The 18,727-nt window shown below is 39.9% G+C and overlaps 1 protein-coding gene across 1 annotated transcript in view; it reads right to left on the bottom strand.

Annotated features, from left to right (window-relative positions):
• Positions 1 to 18,727, bottom strand: part of mtmr8 (myotubularin related protein 8) — a 39,515-nt gene that overhangs the window by 7,960 nt on the left and 12,828 nt on the right. The window contains 10 exon segments of the mRNA XM_052021111.1: positions 5,700 to 5,826; positions 7,753 to 7,881; positions 8,587 to 8,701; positions 8,704 to 8,788; positions 11,059 to 11,106; positions 12,497 to 12,622; positions 13,193 to 13,302; positions 14,426 to 14,558; positions 15,132 to 15,266; positions 15,356 to 15,484. Coding sequence (XP_051877071.1) covers positions 5,700 to 5,826; positions 7,753 to 7,881; positions 8,587 to 8,701; positions 8,704 to 8,788; positions 11,059 to 11,106; positions 12,497 to 12,622; positions 13,193 to 13,302; positions 14,426 to 14,558; positions 15,132 to 15,266; positions 15,356 to 15,484 — 1,137 coding nt within the window.

Genomic DNA, 18,727 nt, shown 5'->3' with positions numbered 1-18,727 from the left:
AAACTGATGCACAAAGGGGAAAGAGTTGCAATAATAGTTCTAAAAGCATAGAGTTCCAACTTAGTTTGCTACATAAGTGGATCCTGCTACTCTTATTGTCCTTCTGGTGTAATCATGGAGGCATAAATTTAGATGCTCACCAGATAAATAAGTAGTTGTCAGATTCTCAAAGACAGAAGTCTGACACAAAACCAAAAATAAAAAAACAAGTAGAAATAGCTTTCTTGATACTTGGAAGTCGTTCACAGATATGACCCAATGATTCTCAATGAGACTGAAATGTCAAAACAACAAAGGGTCTTGTGACTGCTACTAGGCAGGCACGGTGTGGGCAGCTTAAAAGAGGAGAGAGGAAAAAAACTCCGGAGGACTCGAGGGCTTCGGTTCGGAGGACTTCGGAGCAGCTAAGTTTTTTTCTTTTTATCACTTTATTAGGGTTTTAAGTGTAAGAGTTAGTTTTTTGTTAGGGTTTTAAGTGTGAGGGTTAGATTTTTATAACTTGCTTTTGTAAGTGTTTTAAAAGTTTTTTCTAACTGGTCGAGTGGGGGCTGGAATGCGGGGGCAGCTTAAAAAAGCAAACAGCCTGTAGAGCGGGCAGCATCGGAGCGGGCAGCTGAGTGAGAGGCAGCAGAGTGGTCAGGCTTTGGCTCAAGGGGCTTTGGCGTGAATGGGCAAGGAGGGTAAGTAGCTGGTAAGTAGGTAAAGTTAAGGTTTACCTGTTGTCTATTATAGATTTGTAGGTGGGATTAACTAGGGGGAAAAGAAAGGCAGTCAGATGGAGGACATGGTCATATGCTGCAGCTGTTTAATGTGGGAACTCGTGGACCTTGCTGCAGTCCAAGATGGCCACATCTGCAGTAAGTGCTTGAGGCTGGAGGAACTTCGGCTCAGAGTTGATGAGCTGGAGTCGCAGCTACAAACACTGCGCAGCATAAGGGAGGGAGAGAGTTATGTAGACACGGTCCATCAGGAGGCAGTCACCCCCCTTAGAGCAGGTACATCTGAGGTTCAAGATGCAGATAGAATGGTGACTGTCAGGGGAGGGAAGAGGAAGAAGAAGTCAGGCAGGCAGACAGAGCAGGGAACCCCAGAGGCTGTTCCCCTCAGTAACAGGTTTTCTGCCTTGGAGGCTGTTGAGGGGGATGACCTGCAGGGGCCTAGCTCCAGTTATCAGGTCTCTGGCACTGGGACTGGTACTGCTGCTCAGAAGGGAAGGGTGGGAAAGAGACATGCGGTAGTGATAGGGGACTCCATAGTCAGGGAAACAGATAGGAGGTTCTGTGGCAGTGAGCATGAATCCTGGATGGTATGTTGCCTCCCAGGTGCCAGGGTCCGGGATGTCACTGATCGGGTCCACAGGATTCTGGAGCGGGAGGGAGAGCAGCCAGAAGTTGTGGTCCATGTTGGCACCAACGACATAGGTAGGAAGGGGGATGAGGTCCTGAAGAGCGAGTTCAGGGAGCTAGGCAGAAGACTGAGGAACAGGACCTCAAAGGTAGCAATCTCGGGATTGCTGCCGGTACCACGCGGTGGTGAAGGCAGGAACAGGAGGAGGTGGCAGATAAATGCGTGGCTGAGAAGTTGGTGCAGGAGTGAGGGTTTTAGATTTCTGGATCATTGGGATCTCTTCCCGGGAAGGTGGGACCTGTACAGAGAGGACGGGTTACACCCGAACCAGAAGGGGGCCAATATCCTTGCGGCTAGGTTTGCCAGGGTGGTTCGGGAGGATTTAAAGTAGTTTGTGAGGGGGAAGGGAACCGGAGGAGTAGGTCAGAGGAAGAAGGGGATGGGGAAAAGTTAGATCAAACAGGTAGAGAGGCTTTGGGGAAGGAGAAGCAGAATACAGGCTATAAAAGTAGTAAGGTAGATGGACTGAAGTATGTTTACTTAAATGCAAGAAGCGTCAGGAATAAGGGAGATGAACTGAGGGCTTAGATAAGTATGGGGGACGATGATATTGCGGCTATTACTGAGACGTGGCTGACGTCAGGCCAGTAGTGGATATTGAATATTCCTGGTTTTCAGTGTTTTAAGAGGGATAGGGAAGGGGGGAGGAGAGGAGGAGGGGTGGCGATACTGGTCAGGGACACTGTTACGGCTGCGGAAAGGATGGATGTTGTAGAAGGATCATCTCTAGAGTCCGTATGGGTGGAAGTAAGGAACAAGAAAGGAGCAGTTACTCTCCTAGGGGTATTCTATAAGCTCCCCGGTAGCAGTAGAGATATAGAGGAGCAGATTGGCAGGCAGAGTTTGGAGAGAAGCAAAAATAACAGGCTTGTTATAATGGGAGATTTCAACTTTCCAAATACAGACTGGAACTTGCTCAGTGCCAAAGGTTTGGATGGGATGGAATTTGTCAAATGTGTCCAGGAGGGATTCCTGACGCAGTATGTCGACAGGCTGACTAGAGGGAATGCCATGCTAGATCTAGTTTTAGGAAATGAACCGGGACAGGTGAAGGATCTATTGGTGGGTGAGCATTTGGGGGACAGTGACCATTGCTCCATAACCTTTAAAATTGTCATGGACAGGGACAGGTACAGAGAGGACAAGAAGATATTTAATTGGGGAAGGGCGAACTATGAGGCCATAAGGAGAGAACTTGGGAGTGTAAATTGGGGTGTCCTTTTTGAAGGGAAATGTACTATGGAGACGTGGTTGATGTTCAGGGATCTTATGCAGGATGTTAGGGATAAATATGTCCCGGTGAGGCAGAGAAGGAATGGCAGGGTGAAGGAACTGTGGGTGACGAGAGAGGTGGAACGACTAGTTAGGGAGAAGAAGGTAGCATACATAAGGTATAAGCAGCAAGGTTCAGACAGGGCCCATGAGGAATATAGAGTAGCGAGGAAGGAACTTAACAAAGGGCTGAGGAGAGCTAGAAGGGGACACGAAAAGGCGTTGGCTAGTAGGGTTAAGGAAAATCCCAAGGCCTTTTCCATGTACGTGAAGGGTAGGAGGATGGCTAGGGTAAAGGTAGGTCCGATTAAAGACAAAGGTGGGAGAATTTGCCTGGAGGCGGCGAAAGTGGGAGAAGTTCTCAATGAGTACTTCTCTTCGGTATTCACCAAGGAGAGGGGTCTTGATGACGTGGAAGGGAGTGCTGGTAAGGGTAATGTTCTCGAGGTTGTAGATATCAAGAGAGAGGATGTGTTGAAGTTGTTAAATAATATCAAGACAGATAAATCTCCGGGGTCTGACGGGATATTCCCCAGGCTGCTTCGAGAGGCAAGTGAGGAGATTGTTGAACTGCTGGTAAGGATCTTTGAGTCCTCGTTGTCCACGGGAATGGTGCCGGAGGATTGGAGGGTGGCGAATGTTGTCCCCTTGTTCAAAAAAGGTAATAGGGATAGTCCAGGGAATTACAGACCGATGAGTCTCACGTCTGTGGTGGGTAAGCTGTTAGAAAGGATTCTAAGGGATAAGATCTATGAACACCTAGAGAATCATGGACTGATTAGGGACAGCCAGCATGGCTTTGTGAAGGGAAGATCTTACCTCACAAGCCTGATAGAGTTCTTTGAGGAGGTGACCAGGAAGATTGATGAGGGTAGTGCGGTGGATGTGGTCTATATGGATTTTAGTAAGGCGCTTGATAAGGTTCCTCATGGTAGGCTTCTTCAGAAGGTCAGAGGCCAAGGGATCCAGGGAAGCTTGGCTGTGTGGATTAGGAATTGGCTTGCCTGTAGAAAGCAGAGGGTTGTGGTGGAGGGAGTGCCTCGGATTGGAGGGCAGTGACTAGTGGTGTCCCGCAGGGATCGGTTCTGGGACCTCTACTTTTTGTGATACTTATAGATGACAGATGAGGGGGTGGAAGGCTGGGTTAGTAAGTTTGCGGACGACACTAAGATCGGCGGTGTTATGGATAGTATGGAGGGCTGTCGGAGCTTACAGAGGGATATTGATAGGATGCAGAGCTGGACTGACAAGTGGCAGATGGAGTTCAATCCGGAGAAGTGTGAGGTGGTACACTTTGGAAGGACAAACTCCAGGGCAGAGTACAAGGTAAGTGGCAAGGTACTTGGCAGTGTAGAGGAGCAGAGGGATCTGGGGGTTCATATTCACAGTTCACTGAAAGTTGCCTCACAGGTAGATAGAGCAGTTAAGAAGGCCTATGGGATGTTAGCTTTCATAAGTCGTGGGATTGAGTTTAAGAGCCACAAAGTGATGATGCAGCTTTACAAAATTCTAGTTAGACCACACTTAGAGTACTGTGTTCAGTTCTGGTCGCCGCATTATAGGAAGGATGTGGAGGCGTTGGAGAGGGTGCAGAGGAGATTTACCAGGATGCTGCCTGGATTAGAGTTATGGAATATGAGGAGAGGCTTAAGGTGCTAGGGCTTTATTCACTGGAAAGGAGAAGGGATGAGAGGAGACATGATAGAGGTATATAAAATATTGAGAGGATTAGATAGACAGTCAGCGCCTCCTTCCAGGGCACCAATGCTCAAGACGAGAGGCATGGCTTTAAGTGTATGGGTGGGAAGTTCAGGGGAGATGTCAGGGGGAGGTTTTCACCCAGAGAGTGGTTGGTGCATGGAATGCACTGCCTGGGGTGGTGGTGGAGGCAGATAGATTGGACAGGTTCAAGAGTCTGTTGGATAGGCATATGGAGGAATGTGAGATAGAGGGATATGCGGGATGAAAGGGTTAGATAATGTGAGGGTGATTTGATGGACGGCACAACATGGTGGGCCGAAGGGCCTGTTTTGTGCTGTATGGTTCTATGATCCTATGGTAATATTTCATGAACTTTATTCAGTGAACACTGCTCCATACACAATAGTAGTGAAATCACCTATAACTTTAGGGTTTCCGTGCCTCAGAAAAATTAGTTGGATTGGTATGCCACAATGCCTTGCTGAAAAATACAAGAGTACACCATACAAAGACAATTGCATAGTTCGCTGACACATTGTCTTAGGGCTGACACAGCCTGTGAATAATTTTATCTGATATAAACAACTGTAGGGAATACCACTTATTGGACTAAAAGAATCCTTCAAAAGCATGAGAAAGTATTTTTATTAGTTTGAGGTCAAGTCCTAAGTGAATATTTAAAATATAAAAATGTAGGATTAATGAGGAAATAGTCATTTGCTGACCCATTTCTTTTGCTTTGCTTGGTAGTTCAAAGACACCCAAAAAACTCTTCCTTTACAAGGCTTATTTGGAGAAAGGCAGGGTGAAGCCCCTTGCCACAGTCACCACCCAAATTAGTTAAGCAAAACTTGGGAACTTTCCTTTAAAATTAAGAGAGCTGTTACACCTTCCTAATAATATATAATTCAGTAATCAATGACATTAGCAGTCAACATTTTTCAGTAATGTTTTTCCACGGAACAAATGCCCTTTGCAGAAGAAGCAACTTCCCTGCTGGTTTACTTGGGATGCTCTGTCCTCCAAAAAACAGAAAACATCTACAGATATATCATACTGCAACAGGAAGTAAAAATACTGAGTGAGCTTGGAGACAGTATGAGCCATTTTCAGGCAGAAGAAAGTATTATGGATAAGAGTCACTAAGGAAGCCTATGTACAAGCAACAGAGGTGAAGGTTTACATCACAAGTGCAAACATCAACCAATTAATTTCTTCTACAGAAGGTAGTGTAGATTGCAATACGAAATTTAGGGCCTCACAGACTTAATTGTACTTTTTATTATGGAACTCCTACATGGCATTTTAAATCCTTTTACCTGATTCAGATCTTCTACAGTTTCTTCCAGTTCTGATTTCTGTTTCATTGCAGTTTGTAGAGAATCTAGAACTGATTGTTTTGGTTGCATTCCTCTATCAAAACGATTATACATTCCACACCAGAACCTAGACAGGAGAATAGGAGGAATGTTTATAAAAAAAATCTGCATGTTAACAAGTAGCAGTGATCTTTTAAAATGAAAAGGACTATGCTATGTGAACACAAAGTGTCTGAGGATTTTCACCAAGAATGGAACAAACAGAAACTTACAAAAGGAATCTCAAAATTATTATTCTTTTCCTCTCAAATGTATGATAACAAGAGCACTAATTGCCTGACAGAACACTCATTGTGTAATTGACAATTAAAATAACTGTCAATCTGTCAATACTTTGTTGATGTTCTGATTCAACAAACCAAAGAAAGCAAGACATCTTTACCACAGCTAGTGTTGGTTGTCCCATAGAGGTGAAAATAAAAATCATATGAGATACTGAGGAATATTCTCATAACATTAGCTTAAAAGCATTACAGAGAAAAGAGGGTATTTATCAGTTATTTCAATCCAAAACATGGTGGAAGTATTTTTTTTATTTAAGAATTAAGAAACTGCTTCCCAAGAGATGGCTGGTCACCCACCACCATTCTCCCTTCTTACCTGCCTCAGCCAGCCAACCAACCAATATCACGTCTACTGCCCCACCTCTTGAGGACACGTTGGTCACCCCCTCCCCCAAGTCCTCCAAAACCCTGACCTGTATCCAAGAGTAGTCACTCACTCAACTCACTGACCCACCTCACAAGAACTTAACAGCTTGGAGATAGGTTTAAGTTTTAAAATGTTTTGTTTTCTTACTATCCCTTGCAGATTAAGACACCTGAATTACTTCCAGTGGGTAATACTGGGAACAGCAAGACCAGCTGGCTGGTGTCCCCATGGTTATGGTTCACCAACTGCTTATGTACAAAATCACTTTTAATGATCCTTATAGAGATCTGGTCATAATCAACAACCTCAGCTAGAAACTAGGCACAACCTTTACACAAAGCACCATTTTCACCCACGTGTTGCCAGCAACATGTATCTTCTTCTCTTCTATCCTATCAGAGGCAGTTTCAGGGACAAAGGACACACTGGTTCACTCTTTTAACCCCACCATATTCATTCTACTTTTCATAGCCCCTTTGCGTGCAACTACATGTAATGCAACATCTGTTCACCTTCTAACAATCCAAACCCTAAGCACACTTTCCAGAGGAAACAGATTTATTTGTACTTCTTTCACATTACGATATGATATTTACTTCCCACATATAGACTCTAGAATTGTCACTATTCTCTGTCCCATCCCTGAAACTTTGTTTTCTAACACTATTTTAACAAAGGCAACATAAGCTCAAGGAACAGCAATCAAGAAGCAAAAAAATTGCAGATAATTGAAATCCAAAAGAAAGCTGAATGCTGAGAAGATCTTCCAGTCTTCAACATGAAGTGTTAATTCTGATATCTCTCCACAGATACTGCCTGATCTGCTGAATATTTCCAACATATCCTGTTGTCACATTAGCAAGTACCTCACTTGCCCATTACAATCTCCTAGGCAGCAAAATAGAAAAGTTATCAGCACTTTCACTTCAGATTTCCAGAATCAGAATTCTTTATCTGATTATTTCAGATAATTTTCTCATCTTCCTCATTCACATCTCCTTCAGACAGACCTTTTGTTCACTTGCTTGCCCCATTACTTGCTTGTCTCTTTCACCATTGTCACTTTGTCATTAAATTTATCCTGACTTCCATTTTTATTCTCCCTTCCCCTCTCACTTTTCCCTACATTTAAAATCTGTTTACCTCACTTTTCCCAGTCCTGATGATAGACCTTGAACGGTAACTCTTTCCCTCTCTACACTGATGCCTGACATTTTTGATGTCTTTATACATCAACTGATCAAGAAGTCCTGCCATAAAATTTTTTCCAGTATTTTTTTAAAGAGTTACAACCAACACCAAGGCAAAACAAAATGACTTTGAGTTTCGGATTCACACTTACCTGAAGTTAAAAGGGCAGTATTGGGTTTTAACACAGTATTTTATTGCACTGGGTTTATACAGGGGATTCCAGTACTGGTATTGCTTTTCCAGTAGGAACGGCCACAAGGAATGAGTCCTTTCTTGTATTCTATAATTACAAGAAAAATATTCAATATTTTATAAGCAATCATAATGTACAGGTGTATGGTTGCAGTTTTTATTAATTTAAGAAATCATACCCATTAACAAAGAAAATAGTAATTGACATTGCTTTAAATTAAATTTTTACTCTCTCAAGAAATCAAGTTTCAATGAAGAACAAGCCTATGTGCACTTCATTACTTCCTAATTATCTCATTCAAATAACCATTCAGTAAATGCCTCTAACTTAACTATGACAATTATTGAGGCATCAAAGACATGGTGAATTCTGACCTCATCTGGTGGCACACAGATGCAACCCACAAGTGAGACAAACAATACAGCATTTAGGAATGGGGACTTTTTTGTCAACACTGTGAGGTGATCTGTAGCACTCCTGTTGTTATAGCTGATGTCAGTTAATGTTACACAAACTAGGAGTTCTGATCCCTGTGGCTCAACAGCAATTTTCCCTTACAAGAGCATTTACAGAAAAGCTTTATTTATTTATGTCTCTATGCTTCCATTGCAAAACAATTAATATTAGTTGGCTTAAGCTACACTTCATAGGTGAGGCAGTTAAAGATACAATACTAGGATTCAAAGACAATTAACATATTAACCAAAGAGCATAAAACTAAATAGGGTCTCCTAAACCACAATTGGTACTAGTCTAGTTCCTTCATGACATTAATGTTTACATGAAACTCACTTTAACTCCTGACGTTCTTTCTGGGAGTTTCCAATGAAGTTACCAAATTGGCAAGAGTAGATGTGGTCATGGATCTCCAGCAGATACTTCTCATTAAACTCAAAAGCACATGGAACTGTTCCATCAGATGCCAGACACATTCAATAAACTGGGTAAACACAGGTGAAACTTCTTTGGGATCACCCTCTAAATGGCCACATCTGTAAAGATAAAGGACAAAATTTATAAAAAAAGCTCCTTAAAACTAAATCCTTAAATTGAAATGATATTCTTAAAAACCTCTCCTCCAACTACTTTATTTTTGACCTGAAGGCACCCAAGCACGTTTACATTTACAATGGTCACCCATTGACACCTTGGCCAGCCGCTCTTCTTTACACGCAAGCCTGTATCATTTGCTCAACTATGTTTTCACCCACTGTCCATATACTTTCCCTTGGAGTAGGTGCTGGGCTGTGACCTGGAGTAAGGACCCTGGCTGCTTCATTACCTCCCCCACTTTTCCCAACAATTTTTATAATAACTTTAACATAAATCATCAGATGGAGCATTATTAAACAGAACTCGACAGATCCAGATTAGGGAGTTTTAAGAATAAGTAATTAAAAATCTGTTCAGATGACGAAGCATTAGGGAGCTCTGAAGCAAGGGAGAGAGGTTCAGGAATGAATCCCAGGAAATAAATCTCAGGACTTGGCTACTAAATCATAACTGCCACTGGTGAAACAATGAAAATCAAAAGGTATACAATGAACTGAATTAGAGAACAGAGACTTATTGGTTATTAGGCAGAAGAAGGTGTGAAACTCTGAAACTGTCCTTTTTGGCAGGAAAAATTAAAAAAGCATATTATCTAAACGATGAGAGATTGTAGAGATCTGAAATGCAGAGAGATCCAGACATAAGAGTCATGGAGGCATATGGCATGGAAGCAGGCTTTCAGCCCACTGAAACAAATCCTACATTAATCCTAGTTGTTATTCTCCCCACATTGACATCAATTCCCCCTGGATTCTACACCCATCTACACACTAGGAGCAATTTCCCAATTGTGATGAAGGGTCTTCCACCTAAATGTTACGAATGTTGTCTTAATCTACTGAGCATTCCCAGCATGTTCTGTTTTTATTTCAGACTTCCAACATCTGCAGTTTTTTATTTTCTTGCCTCAAGGATACAAGCGGTAGAGTGGTGCTGCAGGTAGAGTAGACCGCTTACACTGCCAGAGACCTGGTTCAATGCAGACCTCAGGTGCTGTCTGTATGCAATCTGCACGTTCTCCCTATGACCACGTGGGTTCCTCCAGGAGCAGTACACTAGAATCGAAGAAGTGTACGTCACACTGGGGAAACCAAATGCAGAATGAGTGACTGCCTTTTGGAACATCTGCAATCCAGCCACTTTCAGTTACCTATCAATTCTCTAACCCACTCACTCTCCACCTGAGAACATTGCAGCTTTCTAGACTCATATTGAATTCTACAATTCTGGGTAATTTGCTTTTCTGTTGTATCAGAACTGGCCATTTCTGATGTAGCTTTATGTTTTCCTTGTATATTTTCTAACTGCCCTATCAATCCAATAGCTTCATCAAGTGTATCATGAAGGCTACCCTGGCCTCACCCTTTCAGAGTTATTCCTTTTGTCCTACCAATTTCACCCCTACTCTCTGTTCCATAAAACTAACTCGTTTTCTCATTTCTCCAGCTATGATGAAGTCTTCGATTTGAAGTGTTAACTCTTGTTCTTTGCACAGATGCTACCCGATTTGCTGAGTGTTTGCAGCATTTTCTGGTTTTCTGTTCTCATGCAAGATTCACAAAAAGCTACAAGCAGTTTCAGCAAGTAATTAAGAAAGCTAGCAGAACATTATTGTTTATCACTAGGGGAATTGAATACAAAAGAAGGGAGGTTATGATTCAGTTACATAGGGTGTTGCTGAGACATCTAGACTACTGGTCTCCTTATTTCTCAAGGATGTTAATGAGTTGGAAGTAGTTAAGAGAGATTTAACAGATCAAAACCTTGAGTGGGCAGGTTGCCTTATAAGGAAGAGCTGGACAGGCTATTATATTCATTGGAGTTTAGATATGATTGAAACATAAGGTCCCGAGAGTCTTGACAAGGTGATGTGGAAAGGAATTAGAACAAGTAAAATTTCTTCTCTCAATAGGTATTGAGTCTATGGAAATTAGTTCCTCAAAATGCTGTGGTAGCAGAGTATTTTAAGCAGAGATAGGTAGATAATAAGCAATGGCTGAAAGATTACCACAGGGAGATGGAATGCAGATTTGAGGTCAAGCAGCCACTCTCTTATTGAATGGCAGAGCAGACTTCAGGGACCAAGTGACCTACTGCTCCTAAGTCATATGTTCATATGTAGTATTCAAGAGGGAAACAGGGATAATGAAAACAAGGATGATAAAGTTTATTTTGATGCATCCCCAATTACTAGAAGAGAGTATGATTACCTTGAGAAAATTTGTGTCCCATAGAGATCCATTCTTTTTCTATAAGAACCTTGAAAAAAAAGACAGGTATTGATTACAAGACGACAAATCATTAGAAATAATTCTTTATGATACCCTAAGGCGAACAAAAAAAATCTGATTCATCAGCAATGAAAAACGTGATTCCCTTTGGATCTAAATATATTATTTTGTATTCACATAATCTAATACTCCTCTGAAGTACTCAATAATTTTCATTTTATCTTTAGCTAAAAGCTGTTCTCTTTACACAGGTCCCAACTTCTATCTTCCCATCGATCTTATTCTAAAATTGGAAATCTGTTCAATTGTAAGTCAGGCCCCCACTTTCACAATCATTCAATTGCCAAAAATCTCCTCCTTTCATTCCCCGGAGCACTGCTAATCTTCAATGGAGACGTTGTTAAAGTCCTTAATTATATAACTGCATCAAGGCTGGACTTTACCTTTGCTCTGTTTGCTATTATCCTCGTCTCCAGACCAAAACCTGCATTCTACCTCACACAAATAATTCCAATTGCATCATTCTGCTCTTACCATGTTTCAATGGCTGCCTGAATCAAGGCAAGTTGACTTTAAAGTCTACACTTTTATTTAAAGCCTCTATTTTAAAAAGCACTCAGCTGTCAGAATACAGCACATGTGGAAATGTCCTGATTTTTTCATCAACAATGCCTGAGTTGGGAGATGCTTTCAAGGTTCATTGATAGACACCACCTGAAAACATTTAAGTATTTTAGGAATCTTCTCAACTTATAAGATGTTAGCAGGATTTTAAGGGGGGGGGGGGGAACATCAGTGAGGCCATCAGCATTCACCATTACTAAAGAGTCCGAACGACAAATTCTAGCAATAATATATGTACAGTTAAATGTGGAAATTAGGAAGCTGCTGTCCAACTTGTCCTACTCATCCAGATGGTTCCCTACTCTAGTATAAAAATGAGACACAACCACTGAAACATTCAGAACATGTGATACTCAATTTTGCATTACAGGTATATAGTAATAAACAAAAAGGAAGTTACGCCTTGTCTATTACCATGCAAATTATTTTTAATGGCAGAGTAAGAATTCATGCAAAACAACATAAGGACATATATAGTCCAGATTTCCTCCTCATTTCTTCAGAAATGGCCTTACTGTACACCCCTGCTGTCTCACCACATCTTTCCCATCCCAGTAGCAATTAGCCACACAAACTGGATTAATAATTCAATTGGATTACTAATTCAGTTCTCGTCTGCACAAAGTAATGCCACACAGACCAATGCCTTTTCCAACTCAGCCTGCAAACTGCTTATTAATTAATAATATAATATATTTTCATTGACAGAACATAAAACTAAGTTCAGCTGGTTGAGTCAGTAGACAAAGTTATCAAAAGCCCAAAAAATCATAATGTGCCATGTGAATTCTCACCATAAATCCCTTTACTGTCCGATAGTAGGAATCCAAGAGAAGGCCAGCCAATGAGCAAACTTGAACAGTACGATCCCATCCGTCAGAACAGTGGACCAACACACTCGCATGTTCTTCAGCCACTGCCTAGAGTCAGCAGTGTACAGGAAAATAGTTTTGAACAGAATGTTCTATATAAATATCTTGTATTGCATTTCATGAATCATTAAACAAAATTTTCCTACATAATGACAACTTCAAAAGTAATGCTTTGTTTTAGGCCAATTTGAAAACTACTGCAACAGAAATGTTATTATTTTCTTGTACTTGTTAGGGTGGGAGGGAGAATGTGTAGGGGAAGTACTATTTTAAGAGTAAGATATTTCACAATTATTGTGATTCACGATAAGTTCCTCCATGCATTAATGCAATGAAAAATGTAACTATTTAAGCAAAATGCTGAAGTGATTCAAAAAAAGGGTTGAATACCAAACTCCATTTGCATGAAGAGGCTAGAACAGTCTGCAAAACCAGAGGTAAGGTCATAAATTTTACAGCAACCTTTGAATATATGGAAAACTTGATAAGATAAAAGTGTTTTTCAGAGGAATTATACAGCTCTACCAGTGGCTCAGCCACTGAATCATTGTATAATAAGAATTCATCACATTCCAGAAAGATGACAAATACTCGCAAATGAAAAGCTCAAGCCATTACCTTTGATAGAAATAAACCAGCATCCATGACAGCTTTAATATGTCGCAGCCACCCAGAATTTTCCAAGCCCGTAAGAAAGTCACTCATTGAAGGCATTTTCAGCTCACATACTAAAAAGTAAAATCATACTCTTCATTTAGGTTTCAACATTGTTTTGTTTCCCTTGATTAGTGATACAAATGAAAACACAAGCTGTTTGAAGCCCTCACACTTAAAGTTGTGTCGTTTGACGTATTTTTGTGTGTTATTGGTTTAGAGGTTTGCTATTTCATCTCCTTTATAATATTCACTGCAATTACAGCACTCTCTTTTCTAATGGAAACTAATCCAAGATCACAAGACAAGGGAGCAGAAGTAGGCCATTCGGCCCATCGAGTCTGCTCCAAAGAAAAGGGGAGAATGAAAAAGAAATGAGAAATGAGGGGGGACAAAATTTGTTGTCACCCGATAGCCTAGTACTTATCAGCCAGCAAATTGCAAAATCATACACAAAAAGTATCCAAAGGCAATATTTTAGCTAAAAGTTAAAGCAATGATAATATTTTTAAATAAGCATCATTGTTATCAAAGTAATTTGCATACAATTTAGTAATAGGAAGTGACTGTATATTAATGAGATATTTTGTAAAATATCAACAATTTTCCAGAAGTATAAAGTTGATCCTTAACTTGACTCCTCTAAACCATGCACCCAATTGTTACATTGATTTTTTTTAAAGCTAAAATTGTCATTTCCCCCACCCCTTCTCTATTTCATTTCTTTGGAAGATTTATGCTGCTGATTATAAGACAGGAGTTATTCTATTTCTGTCCAATGTACAGAATTTATAACATTGTAGGAAAAGCTGTTCCTTTAAAAGCTCATTTCACCCACATTAACTGGCTACTTTTCATGAGCTCTGATAGATCCAGAACAAAATTAGTTCCATACCTACATTAAAAATCTTTTCAAATGAGCAGGACAAAATTTGTTGTCGCCCGATAGCCTAGTACTTATCAGCCAGTAAATTGCAAAATCATACACAAAAAGGCCCAAGGTATGTGTAGAGTTCACAAATGTTAATCAAAGCAGTAAGTGCAGTGGCAACAACTTCCATCAATGATGCGTCAGCAGCCACCAAACCTTACCAACCAAAAATAATTCTATTTTTAATTTCTCTTAATAATTTTTAAACAAACAATTCCCAAATGCTGCTTGTTTTTTAATAAACAATTGTAGAAAAGGTATGTTACCTTCTAAAAGCTTTTGCAAACTGTTCCTCATCACATGTATGTTCTCAATACCAACAAACTGGAACCTAATGTTGGAGTAATTATCTTCATTTTCATACCCCTTCCCAGCAGCTCTATTTGCCATGGCATTCAGCTATCACAAAAAATAAAATCAGGAACACACAGCTTAATAATTTTCATGTATGGATAAAATCCCAGAAATACTCAGCAAAGCAGGCAGATTGTACAGATAGATAAATGTTTCAGGCTGATGACTAACCAGGAGCTCTGTTGGAGCATTAACTCTTTCCCCACAGATGCTGCCCTACATGCGAAGTATTTTCTGCAATTTTGTTTTTAATTTTGGATTCCCAGCATTCATCGTCCTTTGCTTCTATGTCGCTTAAAAGGAGTTTTCTTGCTGTCTCAATGTTAATATGGTGTAATAAGCAGTCTTGAAATCTACAGATTTGACCACTCATAAGTATTAATTCCTGATGGATAAACCTATACATCGCAGTTAAGGGACATAACTAATAGGTTCTTTGATGATGACAATGAAATGTATCACAATGGAATTTCATGCTGTCCTCACCCTCTTGAATGATATCTATAGAAGAATTTTTATTCTAATTCAGAAATAATTGTAAATCAGAAAATCGTAATGTGTTTCAACCCACTGACTCTTGTATGTAATCTTGATTGAACATTTGGTAAACTAAAATACCTTTGGTCTAGTATCTACCACATATACGAAAGAACTTCCGGGATTGGACCTGCTGATGGCTTGTAGCATTTGTTCATCTTCCACACACCTGGCACTGAATCCTGACAGTGGCTGACTACACCTACAAATGGCAGCCTGTTAAAACAAACACATAATTATCAAGGGAGACGGTAGGAATTAAGATGAAAAATCAGCGAAGATCACTTATCAGCAAAGATACCTACATTGTTTTCCTTGAAAAAGTAAGAAAGAACAGGAAATCGTCCTTTACTTCTGAACTTTGAGCTGCCCACTATTGTTGGCTTGGTGGCTTCTCTTGGTACATACAGAATTGCTGAATAAGTATTACAGGTCTAGAAGAAATCAAAAGTAAATTCCACAGTAAAGTGTGACAAATACAAATGGAGCTGTACCCAATTATTTACATAAAACTGAACAACACTTAAATGAGTGTTTTATTATCAAAGTACAAACCTAAAGAAAATTTGAACAATACTTCATTTCGACAATTTAGAGCAACAATCTGCTGGAGGAACTCAGTGGTTCGAGCAGCATCCGTGGGAGGAAAGGAATTGTTAATGTTTCGAGTCAAAATCCCGCATCAGGACTTAGATTGTTGCTCCAGATTCCAGCAGCTGCAGTCTCTTGTGTCTCCATTGGATAATTTAAAATTTCAAAATGCAGTTAAAAAGAACTTACTGCAATAGTAAACTTGAATTAGTACTTAATGTGTTAACTTGGGGTAAACTTGAATTAGTACTTAATGTGTTAACTTTTGATGCCCAGCATCCTTTAGAAATCATTTTTTTCTGGGCTACAGTCAGCTTCCACACTAAATGTTGAAGGGTACAATATTAATAACAAATAGAGTCCTTAAACAGGCTCTTTGACATAATGAGTCAGCATGACCATCAAGCACCCACTTAAACTAATCCTACACTAATTCCATTTTATTCACCTCACTTTAAAGTCAACTAACCCCATTTTTTACCACTCACCTACACACTGGGGGCAATTTACAATGAGAAATTATTCTTCCAACTCACATGTCTTTGGGTGTGGGAGAAAAATGGAGCACCTGAAGGAAACCCATGCAGTCACAGAGAAAATGTGCAAACTCCACACAGGCAGCAGCAGGGGTCAAGACTGAACTTCGAATCACTGGCGCCGTGAGGCAACAGCTTTATTAGCTCTTGGCCTCAATTATTTTCTATTTATATTATTGATATGGAGGAGGGAGTAAAATGCAAGGAATCCAAATTTGCCAATGATACAAAAATAGGAAGAAAGGCATATTGTCATGAGGAAATTGTGACACTGCAACAGGATATAGACCGATTTGGACGAGTTGGCAAATAGAATTTAATGTGGGAAAGTGTGAGGCCATGGATTTTGGTAAGATGAATCAAGGCAGATTATTATCTAAATGGAAATAGACTGCAAATGAGTCAAGTACAGATGGATTTAAGTGTTCTTATGTGTGAATCACAAAAAGTTAGCAGGCAAGTCCAAGTAGCTAAGGAGGCAAACACCATATTGGCCTTTATTGCAAAGGGTTTGGAGTTTAGAAATTAGGAGATTTTGTAACAATTGTACAGGGTGTTGGTGAGGCGATACCGAGACAACTGCTACCCTTACCTAAAAAAGGATATGGTAGTATTAGAGGCAGTACAAAGGAGATTCACCACACTAATTCTCGGGAAGACAGGATTGTCTTATCAAGAGAGGTTAAACAAGTTGTACCTGTATTCTTTGGAGTTTGTTAGAATGAGGGGTGATCTTACTGAAACATACAAGATCCTAAGGAGGGAGGGCATGGCAAAATAGATGCTGACAGGTTTTCATTAATGGGAGAGTCTTGAACAAGGGGAGATAGTTTCAAGGGGCCTGTCATTTAAACCCAAGGTGCCTAGTTATTTCTTCTTTCAGAGGTTGGTGAATCTCTGCCCAAGATTCTCTACCCAAGTGGGGATCAGGCACAGAAGAGATGAGGCCTGGGGTAGATCAGCTATGATCATATTGAGTGGTGGGGGATGCTTGAGGGCACCATGTAGCCCACTCTTTGTCCCATTTTCCTGTGCTTGTGTGTATATACTTTAAAATGGCTTAGAAATCTTTGCAAATTTAACAATTTTCAGGCAATCACTTTCATGGTATAAATTACTATGGCATCTATACTTGAAATACTAATTCAGTTTTCAGACAACTTTAAGTTTGCTGGGCTGTCTGAATGATGAGTGCTGTACAATTCAAAGTACTTCACCATATATTTAAAACTATGGGGTGGAAATGGAAAGAGTGAATGAATGCAATGAGAACTTCCATGCTGTAATACATTAAGATTGTTAACATTTATCTGCAACATTTTGTTACTGAAAGATGTGTCACAATATACATCAGTCTTTGGCACAGAATCAAAATGAGGATTAAAGCTATTATGTATTGCCCACTGTATAGATTTAATACAATAATCACAAGAATATTTTTATTTAAACTGTCTTTCACACTGCTGCATAATTTTGTAGTCACCTTTAAATGCAGCCTTTGTAAAATTTCCAAGGATCACCAGATGGGTTAGACTTTACTGCCCGAATGCATTATCCACACTGGACACTTATGGAGAAGATACTCTACTCTGTCAATCTTTCTCCCTCTTCTGATGGTGTTGTCACTGCCACACTAATGTAATATTGTGGGAGTAAACCCCTATGAAGTTAGAAGCATGGTAGGCTTTCATCCAATATGAATGTTTGAATTTCATAATTAACGATGGGGATCACAAGACTGGACAGACTAAATGATTTAATCAATCCATGACTATTGCTGCTGGATCAGGTTTAATAATAATATTGAGATAAAGCATCTTGCTCATTTTTATCAATTCTTTTTCATCAACTAAAAATGCGTCTCTTATCAAATAGGATTTATACAATGGGTTGGGACAGGTTAGTGTAAACCGGGTGCCTGATGGTCAGCACAGATTTGGTGGGCCAAAAGAACTGGTTCCATGCTGTCCCTCTACGACTCTGTTTAGAGCCTAAGTCTCACAAGGTTATTTATTCTTCTGATAGCTAAAGATTATACAGACAAGAGAGGAATTGTATCAATTAGATAAGCAAACGACAGTAACAGGTATTTTTCTGTTCAGTTTTGGATTATGCTGCAATGCAAGATTTGGTATTTACAAATCTCTTCAAAAGGAAGGAAGCCATACTTAAACACTGATCACTAGTGCTAGGGCAGGAAGAAATGTTTTACAAAGACTTAAGACTTAACAAGTTGCAGATATGTTTTGAACTTTCGTCCAAATGTTCCTGGGAAAACTGAATTGAAGTCCAGATTTTAGAAGCAGACCAAATTTTCAATTAAAACACAAAGAATAGTATTTTAAACTAAATACGTCAATCTAGTGAACTAGTTGAAAATGTTATTTTCACATCAGGGATGTCAGCTACTGGAAAGCTAGAAGACTTTTTTCACCACAGAGTCAATGAATGGTTTGATTGGTTCAACAAAATGAATCAGCAAAACATACTGACAAGCATAATACACAGATTTTATGATAGGTCTCTTTTAATATAATCCCACCATTATTC

Source organism: Pristis pectinata, chromosome 8 (assembly GCF_009764475.1).
Source record: "Pristis pectinata isolate sPriPec2 chromosome 8, sPriPec2.1.pri, whole genome shotgun sequence".
In the NCBI taxonomy this organism is placed as follows: Eukaryota; Metazoa; Chordata; class Chondrichthyes; order Rhinopristiformes; family Pristidae; genus Pristis; species Pristis pectinata.
Note: the sequence above shows the minus strand (reverse complement) of the source record. Positions and strands in the feature narration are given on the sequence as shown.